This window comes from Pimephales promelas, chromosome 25 (assembly GCF_988280905.1).
Source record: "Pimephales promelas chromosome 25, fPimPro1.hap1.1, whole genome shotgun sequence".
NCBI classification, from domain to species: Eukaryota; Metazoa; Chordata; class Actinopteri; order Cypriniformes; family Leuciscidae; genus Pimephales; species Pimephales promelas.
In genome coordinates this window covers 15,418,784-15,442,385 of record NC_142793.1, presented here as the reverse complement: position 1 = coordinate 15,442,385, position 23,602 = coordinate 15,418,784, and the positions used below count along the sequence as shown (strand labels likewise).

General features: G+C 38.0%; 3 protein-coding genes across 7 annotated transcripts in view; 2 read left to right on the top strand and 1 right to left on the bottom strand.

Moving 5' to 3' along the window:
- znrf1 (zinc and ring finger 1) overlaps positions 1-1,999 on the bottom strand; it is a 34,223-nt gene extending 32,224 nt beyond the window's left edge. Inside the window, exon 1 of the mRNA XM_039647799.2 lies at positions 1,060-1,999. Coding sequence (XP_039503733.1) covers positions 1,060-1,447 — 388 coding nt within the window. The 5' untranslated portion in view covers positions 1,448-1,999. The remainder of the gene's footprint in view (positions 1-1,059) is intronic.
- A 1,714-nt stretch (positions 2,000-3,713) lies between these two features.
- Positions 3,714-6,746, top strand: gins3 (GINS complex subunit 3). The gene is made up of 3 exons (XM_039647906.2): positions 3,714-4,011; positions 5,095-5,328; positions 6,325-6,746. The coding sequence occupies exons 1-3, from the start codon at positions 3,841-3,843 to the stop codon at positions 6,553-6,555; spliced, it is 636 nt and encodes a 211-aa protein (XP_039503840.1). The 5' UTR covers positions 3,714-3,840; the 3' UTR covers positions 6,556-6,746.
- A 7,132-nt stretch (positions 6,747-13,878) lies between these two features.
- ndrg4 (NDRG family member 4) overlaps positions 13,879-23,602 on the top strand; it is a 30,465-nt gene continuing 20,741 nt past the window's right edge. For 2 of the 5 annotated variants that reach the window (XM_039648034.2, XM_039648033.2), the window contains exons 1-2: positions 13,880-14,015; positions 15,425-15,498. In XM_039648034.2, coding sequence (XP_039503968.1) covers positions 15,425-15,498 — 74 coding nt within the window. In that variant the 5' untranslated portion in view covers positions 13,880-14,015. Of the gene's footprint in view, positions 14,016-15,424; positions 15,499-23,602 lie in introns of all 5 variants that reach the window. The other 3 variants (XM_039648035.2, XM_039648036.2, XM_039648032.2) reach the window with 2 other exon arrangements.

Below are 23,602 nucleotides of genomic sequence, written 5' to 3'. Positions count from 1 at the left end.
CACCAGTCCAACGTCACCATCACTAAGCCTGGCATCTCTTTTAGTTTTTATCTAAAACATTTTCCCAGAGAGTTTGAGTTAAAATAGTTTTAAGAGCACAATTATATAACGCTGCTGTAAAAGCGGACTGAGATTACCTGTTCAACGGGATGACATCTAATGTCTCCAACAGCCTCTGTAATGCCATTTAGCCACTTGTTAGCAACCGACTTTTCAAAACAGTAACAGCCTTAAAAACAAAATACCAGTGGGATAATACTAATATATATTGTAATATAATGTCTTGAGCTCATGTTCACCACACAGACATTATTTCAGCCATTTAACCAAAATCCCATTCAAAAAAACGAATGACTTTGGGAGGATGGAACCGGAAGTGCAAAAATGTTTTCAAACTAGTTTTGCACTTTTACCTAAGTGATGTCATACCTGAAACGCTCTTTTGTTGCTATCTCATGTGAGTGATGAGACATCATTGTAAGAGCACAGATAATTTATGATAAATACAGCAATATTTCTTAATAAATAGGAATTGTATATTTTGATTTCACTGTGACTTTAAATTCAAGATAAATAAAAATGAATTGATGTAACAAATCGGCTCTGCGAATTATTCAATGAATTTCTCGCACACAAAAATAAACTCCATGGTCGATACCTACAAACAGTGAACAAATCTTTTTGGTTAAGTGATAAAAAAAAATCTAGTCTTCATGCCAGTCTGGGATGAATCAATGTCCCTAACACTATGACATAGTCGAGAGACATATTGTGGTTCAAGCTAAGCTGATGATAAACATTGATTTCCCTCCCTCTTAAATCACTGACTAATTGTCCCAGTAAGATTTGGCGGCAACCTGGCTTATTAATATCAATTCGCGCCAGTCGAGTCCAGCCGTTGGTCAGACAGGTCTCGTGCGCATTCCCCCTCCCTCCGGCGCGAAAACTGGAGCAGGAGCAGCATATGCCCTCAAGTGATATTCCGAACTACATGTGGTGGCATCGATGTAGCTTTGTGCCACTGCGCCCTGTAAATGCGGAGTTTGAGTTATCACTTACCGCTGTGGGCGCTAAACCATCGGGGCGCGATGTGCAGGGGCAAAGTGTCTGCCAACGACGCCCGGGATCCCAGGTAAAGCATGCCGTCCGTGTGGTGCCCCCCGCCAGTTTCTTGGTATCCGTTCCCGTTATGAGCAGGATCCGAGCCAGACCCCCCTCCTGCTCTGTCCGTGTCTGTTCCTCTGGGGGTGTAAAACCCGAAGGGCACCGTGGCGCTGTGATCTATGCCCATCCCCGCCACGGAGCTCACCGAGCGGCTGCGCAGTCCCATCGTGCCACCTGGCCGGTAGTGCCCGAAGTGGGCCGAGGGTGGCACCGCGCTGTCATCTGTTGAGACACCGGGAAAAGCACCCCGGGGCCGCCCCGCCGTACTCTGTTTGCCCCCCATCCAAAAGTGTCCGCTAAAAATGGGTGGGGGTGTCACGGAAAGGGTGTCACGGATCGCCCTGCGGCGCTTCTCGAGCCTCCTTCCAAACAAGCGACCAAAACAAGCGCTAAAATCCGCGGTTGTCAAGTCTGACTAAAACAGCTGTGTCTGGCAGACGCAACAGCCCATTTTCCTGGTCGAATCATGGACCTAAAGTCTCAATAATCACCTTAACTCACGCGGGAACAAGGGGGTGATAAAGCCGTTCGCGTGAGCAAAAACGCAACACGTTCTCCGCTTAAAAGCAACTGACAGGACAGCCTGCCCAGAATCACCACGCGCAACAACACATCCGCAGTACTTTGAATGCGAAGGCTCTCTCTTATTCAAAGAGGAATGACTCAAAATACATCAGTCATGATGCCCGTTCAGTGTATGCGTCCAGGTCCGCTCGTGCTCCCTCCGTCTGCCTGGAGATTCGGGTCAGCGTGTGCCGCTCCCCTGCACGCGCAGATCCGTCCGTGCGCTGCTGCTGCTCCGAGACAATAGAGGCGGTTACTGCGCATACGCGGATTAACAGTGGCGAGATGTGTGCTGTAAACGCGAGCATGGATTTACAACATCTAGCCAAAACAATCAATTATTGAGAAGTTAACACAGACAACGTCTCGCCTCCAACAGCCGCTTGGTGATCTGAATGTCAGAGACATTGTTTAATTTAGATACTCCTCATGTTTTAATTTGCAACCATTCAGTCGAAGGCCCTACAAATGCTTGAGTTGCTATCTGAAAATTAATGTTCTTTCATCTTCATAATGGGGCCAAAAATGCGAGTGTCTTAGGCCAACAAGCCATGAAATTTCAGGGGCATTTGACAGACAACAAGAAAACCATGTTTATATCAATATATACATTTTGTGTGTGTGTTAATAAAATAAAGCAAATTTAACGTATAGAATGTGATAGTAATAAAATCCCCATTTATGGAAAATCCATATTTGCAATATATGATGTTTTAATAACAAGGTTGCAGATAATTAACCCAAATGACCACAAGTGGAAATCAATGAGTAATCAACTCAGGACAAGATGAATAACAGACCTCACATACTCTTACCAACGGGGGGAGTACTCTGGGTTCGGGCAGAAATTCAGAGCTCTCCACCCGGACAGCACGCCAACGCATAACCTTTACCATAATAATTATATGTAGATGTGAACTTGTGAAACAATATAAAACTATAAAATAGAATACAATAGGCCTAAACTTCCAGCAAGACGAAGCATCTCTCTGTTGTATCACTCGCAGTAAATCAATACATTATGCTTATTAATATGTCTGCATTCATTAAGTATGGACCATATCACTGATATATGCATTGCATTAAACTTTTCTCTTTTAGAGGCATGATCTTGTAACCAGGACCATAACATTGCCACTGATGTAAATGATTACATTTGCCTCCACTAAGGCTTTTTAAATTAGCATAAAATTCATGATTTTCATATTATTTCTAGGGCAATTGCTGCCTATCTCACAATTAAACAATATTTCAGTTAATGTAGTCTAATGTGTTCGGGGCATTGAGCAATGTCATACCAAGGACCATTTTGAGAATATGAAAATAATTTATGGGTAATCTAAGCATGCAGTGTAAGTGCGCGAAAACCATAATTTATGTCCATAAAAAGAATTAGTACTACGCCTGTTTAGCAAATTTGGCTGTGACCATCAGTCAGTTACAATCCGAGAACTTCAACTTTCAACTTTCAATGTGTGTCTGCTTATATTGTGTTGAACTTGTAAACAACTTTTGAATTCACAACAAGATAATATAGTTTTGTAATTCTGTTCAATAACAGGCCACTGGTAAACCATTGTTATATTTACGTGAGAGCATTCTTACTTGTAATGGTAGGCTTATGCAGAAGGCTACTAACTGACAGACAGCAGTAATCACTGCAATTACAGACTGTTTCGTGTGTAAATTAAAGAAATAGCGACATCTTATGGCCAAAGTAATAAATGCGCATGACAGAGTTGTATGTTACATTTTATCTTAGCTCCATAATAACGTAAAAAGTAATAATTATTCGGTAAATGTTCATTTACATTTTATGTTCCTACTTAATCCTACTTTCTTTTTATGTTTTCTCTTCTTCTAAAAAGTTTGATTATTAAAACGACTAATTCTAAAATAAAAACAATACTGAGAAACTGTGAGGCTCCATCACTCTGTTATCGATTGCTCTAGCCTGTTCGATGCTTCTTCTGCTCAATGTTCCATTACTTCTTATTTGAAGTTACGCGCCAAATGCTCTGACAGTGTTGTTGTTTTGACAAGTTTTTCTTCATTTTTTACCGTCTGTTAAATTGTTTGCTCATTTATCGTTCGATTATTGTAAATAAATAAATGGACGCGCTATCCTACATGCCCGTTCCTCCGGGTATTGGAATGGAGGAGAATTTCTTTTCTCTGGATGATATTTTACTGTCTCACGAGCGACTGCCGTGCAGGACTGAGAGCGCGTTCCCGAGACTCGGGTTCCTAGAGAAATCCAGCGAGAGCCGCGACATACCGGAGGTAACGTTATAACAATACATTGATCAATAAAATTTGTTTTAAAGCGGTTGTAAAAGCTTTTGGATCACTTTTAGGTGCTATGGTATTTAAAGATGACAAAAACTTCTCGAACTGTTTTTCAAATGTACACATATCTTCTCTTCACAGATATTCTCTTAATCTAAGACAACAACCTTTATAAAATATAAATGATTATGTTTGAATGATTAAAACAAAATATGTGAATATGTATTTGTATAAAAATGATCTCCACAAATGACTTATTTCCTTTAGATTGACCATAAAGCCATAATTTCGCCCATTTGTTTTCTGTATTGTAGTGTAACGTTACTTTACAAAAAGGAGCAAAAAAATAATAATAATAAAAAAAAAAATAATTAAAAAAGTCAAATTTCTGTGAGATTAACCTTTAGGCAAAAGGACAAGATGTTTAATTAGAAAAATGATAATTGATTTCCATAACAAATTTCCACCACAAAATGTTATCAAACATTTTTGAGATGAGATGAAAATGACACTGTAAATATTCATGACAAAAATGATAGTGTTACCAAAACAATATTGTATATTATATTGTTTTGATATTGTATTTAAAACAGTCTGATAAAAAAAAAATAAAGTTAAGAAGTTTGCATCACTGTATATTAGTCATGTTCACATTTCTATCATGTAACCGTTGTCAAATAGTAGATTTTTAGGCTACTCACCTTTCCAACTTACCTCTCTTAAGTGTCACGTGGGAATTCGCTCTCTTCCTCTGTGAATAGTAAATCTCAACTTTTTTTATTGATCATCTTAATCATTTTGACAAGCGCTGTTCGACCACTGAGGCAGACCAGCCTAAAAAACAAACAAAAAAAAAAACTTGGTGTCATACTAACAACAGAGTGGTGCATCAATAATATCAAATATTGGTGTGTGACAATTTAGATGTTTTATTAGGGGTTCAGGGTGCTTGTTCCCCTTTTTGTCTATGGTGTTTATGGCCCTGACCACAACATATTTAAATGGTGGTCTAATGACAACTTCATATGCGAAGAGAGTATCCTTTCGCAGATTTATTCTTGTGTTTGTATGTTTCAGGGCACAAAGATGGAGATGCCGCTCTGGCTGGCCAAGGGCCTGTATGAAAGGAAGAGGCGAGTGCTGTCCATGGAGCTGCCGAAGGTGTATCGCGAGGGCTGGAGGACAGTGTTCGGGGCAGATCCCGCTGTTGTAGACCTGCAAAAAATGGGGCCATATTACTATGGTTTAGGCTCCCAGATGCTGCATTTTGACAACCCAGAAAACCCAGAGATTGCTAATACCATCCTCCAGGTGAGCATGTACAGATAGGTAGTCATAAAACAATAAATTATGACTTTAACCCTTTAAGGTTCGCAACTTCACATACTAAAATGATGCAAGTTAAACCAACTAAGGGACATGCATGCATTACTGATCCATCTGCTATTTCTTACATCAACCAGTAGAGGGAGCAATACATTTAAAATCATTACTAGCACTGACCAGTTGCTGGGCAGACTGGTATGGCAGGTTTTAATTGGACTTACAGATCTGTTGTGTTAAATCAGTAAATGCAATTAAAGCTCCATTTTACTTAAGCTTAAAGGATTAGTTCACTTTTAAAAAAACTTTTGCTGATAATTTACTCACCTCCATGTCATCCAAGATATCCATGTCATTCTTTCTTCAGTCGAAAAGAAATGAAGGTTTTTGATGAAAACATTCCAGCATTTTTCTCCATATAATGCACTTCACTGGACACCAAACGGTTCAAGGTCCAAAAGACACTTTCAGTGCAAACTGTTCAAAGGGCTTTAAACGATTCCAGATGATGAATAAGGGTCTTATCAAGCGAAATGATTGCTCATTTAATAAATAAATAACAAAGTATAAGTTTTATAAGCTCAAATGCTCACTTTGCTCTGTTCTGTGATGCGCGTTCGTGACTCTCTGACAGGATAGTGCATAGTTATTATGGCTGGCACTGACTTTTGGTTGTTGTATATCAACAAGAAGCTATAAACATTAAGTTTATTATAACATAATATTATATGTTTGAAATTGCAAATACAAAATTACTTTTAGTGTTTAATTAAAAACCATGTGAGAAGTAGTGGATTGCACCATAAAGTCTACTTATTTTGATCATTTCTAGTGCTGAATTAATTATATTTTTGTAGTTATATTTTTGCTGAAAAGAAGCATTAAGACCTCTTTATTATTTTTTCATCAACTGTCCCTGCATCCTCTAAGGATGTATAATTGTATCTTACTTATAATCTCTACTGTCTCCATCTCTCTTATCAGACCTTCATTGGTCGTTTCCGTCGGACCATGGACTCATCCCAAAACGCCTACAATGAGGACACATCAGCGCTGGTGGAGCGATTGGATTGCTTAGAGAGAAGCTTGTTTAAGTCAGGGCAGAGTGGACTTAACAGTTTCCAACAGTGGGAAAAAGGCCGGTCCTCTCACCTCACTGCCTCTAGTCTAGTTATCAACTACAGAAAGAGGAAAATTACAGATCTACAGTCTTGAAAGTCCAAAAGATTTAAAAAATAAAGGTAAAAGTAAAGTTTCTTAAAGAAACTCTACTTCAGTAAGTGGGTTGTGTGCATATGTGTGATATTGAGAGACTTGTATTAAATTGTCTTTGAACTTTTTACTGTAACATGTCTGTGTATAAACTATTTCAATTTAGTATATGATCAATAAATCAATTTATAGTTTTCACTGTTTATTTTTTGAAAACTTCATAATCATATATATATATATATATATATATACATAATTTTTATTTTTTCACCCAGAAATGTGCTTTTTAGAAAGCAATTGACATTCTCCTTTGATGGGCTCTGTCTTTTTAAAGCCAGGGTATGAGTTTGCATGTCATCCACATCAATATCCAAAACATTTTAACAATGATTATTTCCAGTGTTTAGACTGAAACATGCATATTAACATTAATGCATTTATGCTCTCATGTAAAGGGTGCTCGTTTCTGGTAATCCATGAGCTCTTACATTTAGAATATTGGAGGTGACATTTGTATGCGTCACCAGGTTGTACGTGAGAATGTGTGTGTGAGCGAGCCTCATTTGCGTCAGTCAACACAAGGGCAAATCAAATCACTGGATTTCTCCACATCTCTGCCCTTTTCTCTCCCCTCTCACTTAAAAAAAACCCAGCAAGTTAACCTGTCCTTAAGATCTTGCATATATTTGAATGCTCTTTTCTGCAGTTTAAGACTTCAAATGTCTTGGTCTTCTTGTTTTAATGAGCATGTTTATGAAAACAGAGTCCCAGCTGCTTGTTCATGTGTAAAATGTGGGTCAGCTGATGTGGATGATCTCATCCGTGATTTCGGATTGGAAGTTATTGATATATCCCTCTGGGATGGTCATATTGACCTTGTTATCTGCAACCTCAGCCGAGTTGGTTTGGGTTGGGCAGGAGGGATTTATTGACTTTTTGAAAGGTCTAAACTAAAGAAAAGTCACTCATGAAGTTACATAATTTGTACTGACTAATGAATTTATTAAATAACCATACATGTTCAGACATTAAAATAAAATTGTTAAAGATCCTAAGGAGAAAGTGATATGATAAGTTTAGTTAAAGTGTTTATTTCTTCTGCCCTTTAGTGTGTAATAGTGGTTATATCTGAGAGCTAGTAACCAGAAAGTTGATGATTCGATTACCCCAAATTTTGACATTTTTCCTTGGGTTTGTAAGCAGCCAAAACACACTAGAAACTCCATAGACCTTATTCAGAGCAGTGCCATGACGGGTATGTCACAGCTAGGCTGTGAGGGATAGACTTGACGTGTTTCAATGGCATTCGCTGTAAAAGGCCAAATAAAGCTCCTAGGTCACTTATAATTTTCCACAGCTCATATTGTCTGGGGTTTTTTGTATACTGAAATTTCTTGGAAAGATATTTGCCAGAACAATCCACAAACACATTAAATAACAGTTCAACCCACTGAAGAGATGTATGTCTGTCTATCCCTCACAGTCACGCTTTCATTTCCATTAAGAATAAAAGACGGTACTGCTGTGCTCAAGGTCTACTTGCACCATCAGTGGGATACAGTATATCATTACATTTTTGCACATCATTGTAAATCTTTCCTTGCACTAAGTATAGACTTAAAAATCCTGGGTTACCAATTCCATGGCCTCATAGTGAATTGTGTAGTTTTTCACCATGACCCATGCTGGGTCTTCAAGAACACTGCCATTTCTTGTTGTTGCTCAGTGAATCACTCCTGACCTGGATTCACAGTGGTGGCTTTTCTGGTATGAGCTAGTGATGTACTGTTAAGAGACGTGAACATGGAGCTGACCCAACTACTACCACATAAACCAGTTAATAGTCTCTGTGTTTTTGTTAAGAATCTGACAGTGGCATTTAACCTACACTATTTACAGTGTTTTTTTAAGTGACACTTAGGCAATAATATTTTATTCAAGATGTAGTCCAGTGTTCAGTTTCAGAAAACAAACTGAGCCTTTTCACAAAGTTTTTATGCAAGCACAATGTATCCACAGTAGCATCATCTCTGTAGCAACACTGCATAATTTGAGAAGACTGGTGCTAGAATGTGTCACTGTGCCTTTAGATTGAACTGAATTTGAACAACACACACACACACAAAGACAAAAAAAATATTCTGATGTGCAATTAAAGGGATAGTTCACCCCAAAATTAAAATTCTGTCAGTAATTACTCACCCTCACCATGTTGTTCCAACCCTCTTCGGAACACAAATTAAGATATTTTTGATTAAATCTGAGAGCTGGATCACTCCTCCATAGGCTTCTTAAGAGATCGAAACTGGCCGGCCCAAAAGTTATTAAAGACATCGTTAAAATAGTCAGAGTGACAACAGTGGCTCAATCTTAAAGGACAACGGCGCAAAATGAACCTTTGGTCTAATAACACATTGGTACCTAGTCGACCGTTCTCTGAGATTTGTTTTCATGATAATCGAATGTATAGAGTTTTATCTCTAAAAACTGTTTAGTGTATAACGCTAGTATATAGGGCATAGAGTAATGAAAAATAAAAATCGCTATTTAATACCACTAACAAGGCTCAATCTAGCCCCACACGGTCCCTACATGCAAAACAAAGCATTGAGAACTTTGTAAGTGTACAGTCAGTTTAATAAGACGATATTTTTATTTTATTTTTAGCGATTTTTATTTTTCATTACTCTATGCCCTATATACTAGCGTTATACGCTAAACAGTTTTTAGAGATAAAACTCTTTACAATCGATTATCATGAAAACGAGAACGGTCGACTAGGTACCGATGTGTTATTAGACCAAAGGTTAATTTTGCGCCGTTGTCCTTTTTATCAAGCGACGAGAATACATTTTGTGTGCAAAAAACGAACAAAAATAACAACTTCATTCAACTATTCATTTCTTTCTCTGTAGGCCGTGGGATTTCACGAAGTGAAAATGCACAAAGCTTCTGTGTTTCCGTCACATGTAGGCTCACGATTGGCCGATGCTGGTCATGTGTGTGACGTACAACCTAAAAGCTATGCACAGTTTCACTATGTGAAATCTCGAGGCCCACAAAGAAGAACATGAATAGTTGAATTAAGTACTTATTTTTGTTTTAGTTTTTTTTGCGGACAAAATGTATTCTCGTGGCTTGATAAACTTAAGATTGAGCCACTGTAGGCACTCTGACTATTTTAACGATGTATTTAATAACTTTTGGGCCGGCCAGTTTTGATCTCTTAAGAAGCCTATGAAGGAGTGATCCAGCTCTCAGATTTAATAAAAAATGTCTTAATTTGTGTTCCAAAGATGAACAAAAGTCTTAAGGTGTTGGTACAACATGAGGGTGAGTAATTACTGACAGAATTATTTTTTTTTTTGGGGGGGGGGGGGGGGGGGCTGGGACATTGACGTCTTTTCACAATCCCTTCCTCGATCAACAGTCCTCTTATTCACTGCAGAATTATTCCTTTTTTTAACTGTGTGAGAATCCTGCAAAAGATTTGAGATCCCATCTGTCCTCAGCTGACTGTGTTGCATCTCTTTTAAAGTTGGATGTAAAGTATTTACTAGTGTTCCCTAGTGTCCATCTTTGAGACTTGTTGTTTCTTTTAGTTATTTCACTGAGCCTATTTTCAGACCTTTTTGTTTAAAAAGAACAGACACGACTTGGAGGAAAAAGAGAGAGATGGAGAGAGAAACAGAGGTGTCAGGATTAGCCGTATCTAAGCTAACGCCCACACACGCTGCTCTTCAGATGTGGCTAATCTCTCCCTGACTGGGTTTGCAATCACTCTTGAAAGTGTGGGAGTTTAACACTCTTTTAGCCCTAAAACCCTGTAAAAAAAAATGAACCTGTAGTTGACATCTGACATGAGGCAAAGTCCACTCTCTGTTTTTTGTTCCATACATTTTTTTTGTACTACTTCCTGTTTCTAGCATATTAATAATGACCTCCTTTTCAAACCGTTAGTCATCAGGTTCTTTATAAACACTACAGGTGCAATCACATTTATATGTGCTAAGTGGTCTCTAAGATTCAGCACATCTACATATCATAATGTTGAGTTTGTTTAGATTTTAACATGAATGAAAATGTGGATATCCAAACATGTGAGTATTTTACTTTGTCCAAATTATTCCATTTCATCTCATATTTCCTAAGGTTTCTGTACTGTCAATTATTTTGTAATATATCTATATACATATATTTTCATTATAGGCACTGCAAAATGCCCCCTCATGGAAACTCTGTGGATGTTAGATGTGTTGGAACGGATATTAAGGTGTTGGAAAGTATTGCCCTTCCCCTTCTAATCAACCTACAGCGACTCATTAAAAAAATAGCATTATTTTAGAGATCCAATTGCCTTTTTCACTGCTGATTGACCTGTCTTGTTTAAATAGGCTGAGCTGTTATAAAAGCATTTATTTTGCTGTATTTTTATGTATCTTTCTCTCACCACCTCTCTCCTTCCCTTGTTTCCCATTCTCTCTATCAGTGTCAGACGATGCCAGGTTGAAGGACAAGTGTTTTCAGGCTGATGAGGAGAGAACATCCATAAATATCAGAGTCGAGTGACCTGTTCTGCTTCGTTCCTGCTATAATGGAGGGATGAGTCATAGCTAAGCTGTCCATCTCTCATGTTTATCTCTCATTTGAGTGGCACATCACCACATTCATGGAAGTATCATGCTTCAGAAAGAATCTAATTTGTATTAAAGATTGTGCTGAGACAATTAAATTGCAACCACCTACTTGTGGCAGTGCATTTTGAACAGGCAACCACACACTTTCTCTTTAGAAAAAGTTACAATCTACTTTTAGGTGTTGTGTCAGTGGCATAGGGCTTTTAACCAGAAGGTTGCTGGTTAAATCTCTGCAAGTAGCCAACCATGAGCTACCATCGTTGTATGCTAGAGTAATGCCTGTCCTATTGAGTAAGTAAATCCCTCACTTTTTATCTTCAATCATGTGGAATGTCAAATAAATATAAGCATTGTGTTTCAGACAATCTGGATTCAAGCATGTGCTGAGGCAAATTCAGTCTACAAGGGATTCAAACCGCACAGTAAGTATACGTAAGTTCCTAAAAAGCAACACAAATCCAACTCAATGTCAATTTTTGATACAACTTGTAGACTCAAATCGCGTTTTTTGTGATCAGTTGCAGACACCACAGTTGAAATGTCATTAATTTATTTATATTTATTTTGCAGCCCTATGTCCAAGTGAAAACCACAAGACCACAAGTCAACATTAAGTACCTCTGACACTCCTAATTGTGATGTCTTTCCTTTAGACAGATGCACCGACACTCTCCACATTGCATTGGGACAACAGTTTTGCCACCTTGATAGCACATGTCTTGAGTATGTCCAGCTTAGCAATGAGCAGTTTAAAGTTCCCATTGGCACAGATACAGACAAACAAACCTCAGACAAACAAAAGACTCAAAACGTGCTTCGCCTATCAACTGTGGTCCAGAGTGCTGCCAGATTTCTCTCAATTCACCACTTCAAATCTGGCTATAGTCCATCTACTGTTATAGACCTTTCCAAAAAAGGCATCTGACCTATTTCTCCTTATCGCAGAGGTAATATAGAGACAAATAAGGGTTAATTAGCCTGCAAGACTGTGAGCCAAGAATGTGTTACTGTCTTAAATGTGCAACAAATAATGAAACAGAGAGGAATGTACACTGTGCTGCACTGTTGTGTACAAGAAGTGGATTTAAACTGGCCTATAATTCCTAATGAAAGTTAATCGTTCGGGGCTGGTTTGAGCTAGTGTATTGGCACATTTTACGTTGAAGAGTGGAAAGCAATCTTCAGCAAATTATATGTCAGACTGCAGCATAATGAGAGTTGACATCTCTTGTTCAGTCAACTCAACAAGTGTGCTGAAATACTGTACTCTCAGAAGTTTACAGGCTGGGGCCATGGCCGAATAAAATCGATCAGAACACCTTTGATTTGATTTTATATAGTTAAAATTGTATAAGTAGGAACAATAGAGTAGTGAGTTGGCATGTGCACCTTTTCCCCTCTTAACTGAGCCAACAATATAATTGAGATTGCTGATTGTGGCTCCAAAGTGGGTTATATGGTATATCCAACAGCAAAAGACCCTCAGAATTGCCAGGGAAAGGTTTTATAGCCGTTTCAAAATTGCTGACGATTTCTACCCAGAAGCTACAGGCTGAGTCAGACTAGTGATGGGCAGCAAGACTTTTTCTTGGTTACAGGATTGAAGAATATTAAAGACTGTGAGACCGCAAGGGGAGACAAGGCATGTGTCAGTTTTTCCATCCTTTAGATGTGTTGATTGGGATATTGATTTGCTATGATTCAATGCTTTTGGCGTCTTGCAAATGATAAGCAGTTATCACCCTCAATATCATCATCATTTTCAATATTACGACCTGCACAAACATTTACTTATTTGCATACATTTTTTTTGTCAGGACATGCAGCTAATTTTGAATGACCATTTATTGAAAATATTTTGTTGTTCTCATTTTGATGTAGGTACAATGTCTAACAACGAGTTTGGGTACCTGGACCATGCTAACCAGTCTTGAACCCTTGACTACCCCATTCATTGGGATAAGACAATTATGACAGCATTTATCTATAGAAGGTATGGTAGCAAAAACTGACTAAATCCTAGAGTTAGAGGAATTGAATTACAACTGTTTTTGGTGCAAGAAACCTTGACTAAGATTAAAAGTATTCTTCAGGGGGAAATTGTCATAAAAGAGTACAAATAAGTATACATTGCTCTGTAACAAACGTGTATGCACGTATGTATCTGTGTCTTCGAATAATGCTGTGATAAGTAAATGTGTGGGTTTGTTGTGGCAGTGTTTGGGTCGGTATATGAGTATGCATTTATAATCACTTGGGAGAACAGTTTCTAGTAAAAGCTGCCTCGATAAAAGATCATGCTGCCAAATTCATGCCTTCTCCCTGAAGTGCAAGAATTGCGTGTACAGAGCTGCCACTTGTGGTCTAATTGGACAGCCTTTCATCCTAAGCCTCCAGGCTTTACTCATCCCTCACTCTTTCTTTACCCTCTCTGTCTCCTTGATTCCTTCCTGTCTGCCCTTTGCTCTTCTTTCAGTCCTCTCCTGTATCCAATTTCTTATCTCTCGATCTCTCTCCTGTCTGTCCCTCTCTGTGTCCCGATTGCTCTTTCTCCCTCCCTCTATCTCGCTCTCATCTGTTGGTATGGCTCAGGCTGCATCATCCAAAAGGACACGTGTTCTCTGTTTATTATAGAGCCAAAAAAGGGAGGGGGAGTGTGAGCGAACGAACGAGGGAGGGTGGAACAGAGGTAGAGAGATTCACACAGAATAGCCCTCATAGGGTAGACGGCATCGCTCTGAAACGCACCCACAAGCAAACAAAAAGAGAGGCTAAACACATCAAAATCTTTTTAGACGACAACAGGAACACAGTCCCCAAGCAAAGGTAAGAAAGATCTCCTTAGTAATTGCGGTGATTGTTGTAAAAAGGTGCAAAATAGAAATATCATTCAAGAGAACTCTAGGACATCTGTTAGGTTAAGTTGACTACTTGGTTGTTTTGAAGACGTGGCAAATGGTCAAAAAGTGCCTCAACAATGGGCCTTGAGGGACTCCACCTCAGAAGAAACATTAGAGTCCCTGCTGAGAGTATTCCAGCGCTTGTGTCATAAGCTACGCTTCATAGTACCAGCCTCTGCATTGGCGTCAATGGGTTGTCTGCAGGTTAAATTTATTAACCCCACAAAATAACTGCGTCAGACAAGGACGCTTTGCCAAAAACAGCAAGCCAGTGGCGGTCCATCCAGACCACCCCTTAAATTCTGGGTAAGTCTATTAACAGGTGTCCTTTTTTCTTCATTGGAGTAATGCTATCTGCTATGGTGCTGTATCTGGGTCTGTGTAATAACTGATAAGCACAGCTTTTGTTTTCTTAATCTCAATAACACTTCACAAAATATCTGACGCCAGTGTACCTGGTTGGGTTCCAGCTTGCACTGGGAGGCCAGGAGGGCTGTGGAACTTTCCAGGGTGGATAACTGGGACTTATCACAAGCTTTGACACTTTCAGCTTTAAAGTGGTGATGGGTGATGTTGTTAGCCCGTGCCTAAAGATGAAATCTTTTATGTTGGGTTTAAAATAAAACAGTTGTAGTTTAAATACAGCAAATGGCGACTACCACACCTGTGGTTGACAAAACAGCATGAAGCTGAAATACATATTATCTATGTAACTCAAAGGTTGGTGGAAATTCAAGCAGGTAGTTTAATTACTGTGTGTAATCATTAAAGCTGCAAAGATGAATAACAATGTGTGGCATGCTTTTTTTCTAAACAAGCGATTAAAGTAAATATTTTAAGTAATATTTAGCCTTGTAAAAACAAAGATGGCATTACTGACGCAACTTGATGCAAGGCCGATCCTTTTTTTGGTTGTTGCTACGGATCCCTGCAAGACAACAATGAGATGCCCCCATTTCTACATTACATAATAATGCAACAGACGCCTTGGAAACTTTTCTGTCTCACACACATCCTGAAAGCCTTCCCTGTTAGAACTGTTGGACTGTTCTCCACAGAGCATGGAAAAATATTTTTTAATAAACTGCATGTTAGCTTTACTCTAATAGAAGCTCCTGGCTTGAGATTTGTATAAAGAATGTCATTTACAAAGGATTTTTTTAAAAATGCCTGGAACTTTTCAATAAAACATATCTTGGAAAGAGGCATGCCCTGGGACAAGTTTACATTTTAGCATACAGGACTCGGAGGGGGCTTCCTGAATACTAAGATTTTTCTGAATACCAAATATTGTGTATAGCTGAATTACAAATGGATCTTGTTTTGTACTGATAGATGGGACCCGGATTGTTCTGGAACTTTCCATCCAAGACTAGCTGCACGGTTCCACAGAGCCTGCTGCAGACAATGTACGTAGTTCCGCCTGTAACTGAAGTTGTAGCCTTTTACTTTTTTTTTTATAGCATCCATGCCTTCATTTTTTTTTGTTTGTCACTTTGCTTGTGAATTCCATGGCTCGTTGATGTGTCTGACCACTTTGATTTGTTGACCAATCACTGGGCAATGGCCAAACAAGGCCAAGTGTCAATCATTACTCAGCACTAGATCATTACTCATAATTCATTGGCCAATAGCTGTTGATTGTTCCAGCCTTGAGTTTGTGACCAATGCATTGATGTAGATTTATGTTTCCAAGCTGATTTAATGTCAAAAGATTCATTTTATCATTTAGGATTCATACTATAGACAGTAGGAATCTGAATTATGAGGTCTTGAATATCTTACAATTGGTTCTTGCTTGAGTTATGTTATTTGATAATAAAAAAGTAATGTCCATATATGTTACATTCGGAGATGTATTGGCCTTGATGTCCATTGTTTTGTTTTGGTGGCTTTGGTACTTTGGATGTTTTTCTGTTCAAAAGGGTTCTGCAAAACTTCTGCATTCCTTGACCTCCAGTGCCCCCAAGCTTAGAACAAACTGAGCCACATGATACCAATTTTGCTTTTATGAACTACAATAAATGAAAGAAATCTCCATAAATTTGACTGCACATGATTGGAGAAAGCCATTATGGGTTTGATTGTATTATATTCTGACCTAAATAGGTGTGCATCTGTGATAAAAGCTCAGGCCAAAGCGAAAAATCGCTTCATGAAAGCTTTTAGATGCCGGCTATTTATCAAAATGGAACCATTAATCTTTAATGGAAAATGCACCTAATATTCCTGGATTGGTTTCCTACTAATCCATACAGTATAGAAACCTGTTTTAAGGAAAGGTTCAGCCAGCTTACTGTACTTTTGGCCAAGGTAAAACAGCCTTATTGAGGACCACATACCAACTCACCATCTGTCAGACTGGCTTAGAGCACTGGGCAGCTCCTGACAAGTGGCAGTGTGAGGGGTTGGAAACATGGTTAATTCTGGTGGTACAACACTATCAGGGCAGATACTGTAGCTGTTATTGACCCTTCGGATGTTACCCAGAATCCCTCTGGAGGTGTGAAGTGAGGGATCAAGATTTTGTGAGTTCCACAGCTGCTTTTTATCTCAAGTTTAATACAAAACCATATTCTGTTATTGTCTATTGTTTCCCAACTTGGGTAGTACGCCTCATAGTGGGGGCTCAGGGTTATAAAGAGGGGGGTGTGGCGAGGCCAAGGGATAGTGTACAGTCAACAGATTGTTGTGCAGAGAAACCTTTTCAGGGTGATATAAGACCCCATTGTGAAATTATCCCACTTAAGTGGCTACTTGCCACATAAGTAATTATATGAACATAAAATATTAATTTGACATTTTATTACCCCAAAATGACACAAGATTATAAGTTGTAGCGGTTGTTGTCATGGATTAACAGACTGCTTGATGGCATGGTTAAAGAATCAGAATTTAGTTAAAAAAATATATATAAAAGAACGATGCATGGTTCTGAACTAAGCATAGACAAGAGTGAAGGTTTTGTCAGTGCCAAATGTAAAGCAGGCACTTGTAATGTGCCAACTACCAAAACAATGTGTTTACACCAGACGCGAGCAGCCTGATGTGACAACAGCAAATAGAAAATCAGTGATGCTGTACACTGGATGCAGTACGACACAACAAATTCCCGACAATAAAACTGATGCCAGTTCTATTTCCGACATATTCCATCAACTGCACAACTTCTGACACAAAGGACAAAAATGTTTGTCCATTGTAAACAGCTTTAAGAAAAGAAAATATGATGAGGCATATCTCACTTACAGATTCACAAGGGTGGGTAATAAAGAGACCACATTGTGTTGTGTCTAAAATATTAGCTTCTGACATTATTAAGCTGAAAGATGAAGTTGTAGTACTGTATTAATTAAAATTTTTCTTTATGTCCTTAACTCAATTGGCCTGCAATTACATCATTCTCTAGTTGGCACAGTTGATTGGTATCAATACCAATACCTGCTGTTTGGGAATCACTGGACTAGGGTGTGCATCAGTATATGTAACGTTCCTGGAACAGTCAATTAAGTGTTAGGGTTAAGTGAGCTTGTTTTATTCCCATTTGAGTATTTTCATCTTCCATCAACCTCTACATTTGAATTTGTTAGAATATTAGACTTGAATGAAATTGAAATATATACATATTAGAAGAACAAGAAGATAAAACTTAGCAATGAGGCCAAGTTAGTTTTAAGTGGGTGTAAACGGAGGATAGTTTCCAGTATTTGCCTTTATGTTTTAATTTTTCCAGACAGTAACAAGTGCTTTATAAAAACAGCTATAGCTCAGGTTTTCTGCTGATTTCTCCCATATTTCCACATTGACATAAATTTTACATCTATTTTTTATTTCCTGGTTGATGCTGCCAGTATGTGGGTGGTACTTAGCACTCTTTACACCTTGCTTAAGCAGCCATGTTCTGTTTGCCTTAATAATGTTAGCATCCAAATGACTAATTAAAACTTTGATCACTTGTATAACCTAATAGCGATGCCAATGAGACTGTATTGCTCAAATTCTTGGCAGCTTTGTGCCAAAATGTTTTGCCTGTTTTGTGTTCAGAGAATGACTTGATGAAGAGAAATCCATCTGACAGATTCAGTTGTAACAGATTTTGTTTGTGCACAGCATAAACACACATTGTCTTGTTCTAACCCAGTTTCCAGGTATTGATGGGATTCTGTATATCAGGTCAGACCCTTGCCTTTAAACAAATGTATTGATTTGGTGTCTGACATATTCTCTTCCAATGGTCATTCTGTTGTCATATTCCCTCATGCACTTTTTATTGTCACCGGGCCAGGTCAAATGCCAGCCCTGGCTGATGTTGTCTGCTCAATCTCATTCAATATGTGCCACTCTATCTAGATCAATGGCCAACATTCTCTAAACGTGTCGGAGAGTGCCCACCTATTTTCTCCAAATTCTATTTTTTTTCTTTAACGTCAGTTAGGACTAGTAGTGAAGCTGTTGAAAAGGATAAAGGAAAGTAAAGGTTATCCAACTCCGAGAAAATTGTCTACTGGCATTACTATAGGTTACCATGGAAACACTGACAGGGTACAGAACCCACAAAAAATAAATCCCTTTGATAAGGTTGGCAACAGGTTGGTTTTTGACATGAATGTATTAGTTCCCTGTACTGTAATTTTTATTACAAGATAACACTAATGTTGTTGATTAAGAACTTTTAAAAGAAAATGTTATATTTAACCCATAGAAAATGTGACTTAAATATTATAGACCTAAATGATATATCTCCATAGAGTATATACATACAATTTAATACAATACAATTTTAGCCAGTTATTAGCTGTGCATGCAAGGTCAATGGCGCCACCAGGGGGTGGCCAGGGGTGGCCATGGCCACCCCTGGCCGACTCCTGGCCACCCCATTGGCCACCCCAATGGCTAGTATTAATTTTTGTAGCATCAGTTATGCATTTTATAAATAAGTCAAAAATATTCTTAAGTAAAAGAAGACGGGGAATTATGTGTCGTGACGTGCTTTTTAAGTGCCAAATGGTATACTGTTACAGCAGCTTTTTGATGTGTTTTTGCCACGTTTGGACAGGCAGGGATGCAAACAGCGCGCTTTTCGGCGCCTCCCGCTTTTTTCACGTCAGTTTGGGTGACAAAGTCATCTGAAGTCCTTCCATAGCTTAATGTGAGGGACAGAAGTATAATTACATCATTAAAGTATACGGAAACCCGTTTTCCATCCTCTGCGGCTGTCAATCATTCTCCATTCATATTCAATCAGCACGCGCGCCTCTTGGATGCACGGTAAAACTCTCTCCAATATGATATATTCACGTTATAAATGCATGATCTGTAGATAAAAGGCTGTACAGTATATTCGCATAAAATTACTTTATTTTCTTGGAGTTTGTAGCTGTTTTTAAACGACTCACTACCGTGTGCTTGTTACTGTTAGATCACACATATCACAAGGACTATGAATCGGCATCAAACGCACAATAACTGTGAAACAAAGGAACAAATCGCACTAGGATTTGTGCGCTCAACATTTCTTTGATTTGTGACATGAGCTTTTAAATGCGCACTTCTGAAGCGCAGTGCTGCTGCACACTGTGAGTCTGTGACTCCATGTTGCTTTGAGCACATCATTGATTCTGCACCCGCGATGCGCATACACGCTGTGTGCTCTCTGTTTTTCATGTTATCATGGGTTTGCGCACTGAAATATTATTAAAAGGCAATATATTTTGTTATACCTAGCCTGCTCAATACATTTTAAATAAGCATAATTTAATTGTATATTATTTATTTGTAGTGTAGGCTATGCACTTCTGAATTCTTGACATTAATATATATGTATATAAAATTGTGACATGTATTAAATTGTGACATTGAATTTTAAAAGAGAACTAATAGTCATTTGTTTTTATTAACATATTTAGATTTTATAAAATTACTGTGCAGATTTTTTCAAGAATTACTTTTTGCTACTGATGTATACACTCATTAAGTTTATTAAAAATTCAAAAATACATTTATGTAGTATTTAAAGGTGTTAACTGTAATCTTACACTGCAAAATAATAATTTAAAAATGATTAAATTCATCACAATTTTGTAAGTATCTGGAAATTTGCTGTGGGGCAAGGCCATATATATATATATATATATATATATCATATAATACATATCATTATATATAATATAATATATATTAGTAGGGCCCTATGATATCATTAGTAACATTAAATATTACACAATAAACCAAAGTATATCAGTAGGAGTTTCCTTAAGTCTTTCTGATAGTTTTCTACACAACAGTAGAATACAATTCTGAAATTATGGTTTATACTGTAGTTTTGGTGTGCCACCCCAAGATTTTAACTGGCCCCATCTGGCCACCCCTATGAAAAATTTCTGGAGGCGCCACTGTGCAAGGTTGCTATTACTATTGATCCTACTTAAAGGAGAATTCCGCCGCAAAATGAACCTTTGGTCAATTACACATTGGTATCTCTAAAAACTGTTTAGCGTATACGCTAGTATATGGGGTCATTTAGTATGCAAAAAGAAATCGCTAGTTAATACCACTAACATGGCCCCACACTAACACAGAAACATAACGAGGGTCCCTAGATGCAAAATGAAGCATTGAGAACTTTGTAAGTGTACAGACTAGGGTTGCCGCGGTGAGGAAAATTTCCCACCGGTTAATCGACGTGTGACAACACCGGTAATCCCGGTGTCACCGTGGAGGGCAGGGCGGGGGGGTTAAATAGCTTTTAAATGCGTGCGCGTTATACTTTCACTTTCGAAATAAGCGTCAATTGCTTGAATGGACAAAAAAAAAACAACTCGCTGATAATAAAACTTTTATTTATAGACTTTTATTAGCATAACGAACGAATAAAAATAACCCCATGCATAGGCTGAAAAAAGTGAAAATCGGCAAAATGTGGGCCCAAACAAATAAGAACCATAAAACGTTTATTAACGAATAAGAAAATAAAATAGGCCTAAATAAATTACACAAAGTTTAAATGAGATAAAACCAATTAAAAAGAGACGAATATAAAATAAAAACTTCAAAACGGACCTTAGCCTACATAAATGACATACTTTCACTTTCGAAATAAGCGTCAATTGCAATTCAGCGTCAATTGCTGGAATGGACAAAAAAACACAAAAACAAAAAACAACTCGCTGACAATAAACTTTTATTTAGACAGCACTTTTATTAGAATAATAAACGAATAAAATATAGACAGAACTTTTATTAGCATAACGAACGAATAAAAATAACCCCATGCATAGGCTGAAAAAAGTGAAAATCGGCAAACTGTGGGCCCAAAAAAAATAAAACGTTTATTAACGAATAAGAAAACAAAATAGGCCTAAATAAATTAAACAAAGTTTAAATAAGATAAAACCAAATAAAAAGAGACGAATATAAAATAAAAACTTTAAAAAGGACCTTAGCCTACATAAATGACAGCACTCTAAAAAAAAGTAAAACACTATAAATTGGCATTTATTAACATTAATATATATTGGCCAAAATATTGCCAAACAGGCGCTTTTGCATTGCGTTTTGACACCAAATCTTCCGCCATTATCTTGCTTTTCTGTAATTTGACTCGTTCTCGTCTCCACACGTGCTAAATGGAATCCTGATGCTTGCTGATCTGTGACGTGACGGCACGCGTTGCGCAGTTCATTTTTAATTATAATGCTCTCTTCAGAACTAAATAATTGAAAATTATTATTTTTAATTAATTCAAATAAATATTTTAGCAAAAACGAATACTTTAAAAAAAAAAGTCAAGACATCGCAGTGTCACGGTGGGAAAGTGATGTCACCGGTGATGGGGCTTAAAACCGGTAACACCGTCAACACCGTCTATCGCGGCAAGCCTAGTACAGACTGTTTAATAAGAAGATACTTTATAAAGACAGTTCACTTTGTATATACAGACAGAAGCCATCTTTGGAAAACAGTCTCGACAATTCGAACCACGAATGACGTGCCAAGATAGCTGAACTGAATGAAGTTCAGTGAACTTCTGAACTGTATGAACGGCGTTCTCCAAAGACTGTTTTCCAAAGATGGCTCCTGTCGGTACACACAAAGTGCACTGTCTTAATAAAGTATCTTCTTATTAAACGGTCTGTATACTTACAAAGTTCTCAATGCTTCGTTTTGCATGTAGGGCCCCTTATTATGTTACTGTGTTAGTGTGGGGCTTTTTTGAGCCTTGTTAGTGGAATTAAGAAGCGATTTCTTTTTGCTTACTAAATGACCCCATATACTAGCGTAAATGCTAAACATTTTTTAGAGATAAAACTCTTTACATTCGATTATCATAAAAACAAATCTCATAGAACGGTTGACTAGGTACCAATGTGTTATTAGACCAAAGGTTCATTTTGTGCCGGATTTCTCCTTTAAGATTTTAGGTTTGTTTAAATCTCTAAACCTGAATATTAAAATTTGGCTTAGGTACCTGAAATTGTGCAGCTTGATTAGAAGAGGTGTATTATTACTTTTATAAGCAATTGCACTTAACATTTTCACCTGGCGGAGAAAATGTGAGAAAAAAAAAGAGTTGAATACGGGACCTAAGCCATATCTAGTGGGGGTGGGCTCTGTTGACTTCAGCTAGTGAACAACCACATGCCACATCCTAGAAAATACTTGGAATACCTAGCAACCACATTGCAATGGTGGTTGTGTGGAGCCACTGGCAAGCACCGCTCATGTTCACTTTAGAAAGAGTAAAAATGTAGCTCTATTATAGTATACCAAAACAGAGTGCTAATGATTATAATAATGATCTGAGAAAGGTCAGTACATGTGGGGGAGGAGGAGGGAAGATGAGATGGATCTACAGAGAGAATTGTGACAGAGAGGAAGGGAGGGAGGAAGAGAGGCCAATTGGGGGTATTGTGGTCATGTCTAGACCTCGTTATAATCAACTCATGGGAGGTGTTATGCAACCAAAATAATCATTCCCTGCAGGGCTTTGAATCATTCTATCCATTCACATCGAGGGTTTGATTTACACTGCCCATGATTACAGGACTATGACTTTTCTGTTGACGTGAAGGGTTCTGAAGTAAACTCAGTTATTGTTTGACTTTACTGAGAAAATTATATGCCAAAGTGCTCTGTCATCTCTTGGGTGAAGGTGGCAATAATCTGCACTTATATTTGGATTTTTATTTCTTTTCTTTATTTCTAATTCATGTTCTTGTTTATGAGGAAGCACTTAGATTAGGAGGTTAGAAGGTTAAATGTTACTATACTGTAGATGTTAATGACTGTTGCTTCGCCTACATGTTTATGCTATCAATATTTCCATTAAGGTTGTAAATGAAGCCATTCTTCATAATCGTTGTCAAAGTTTTTGTAGAATTATTAGAGATTAGTTAATTAGCACTAGGCTGCGGAGGTGTTAGCTTAGCATCATGTTATTGAAATATCAACTGACACTGATGGAGCTCCCAAGCCGGCAACCCTCAGCTACACAGCTGGAGTTTAATAAGTAGC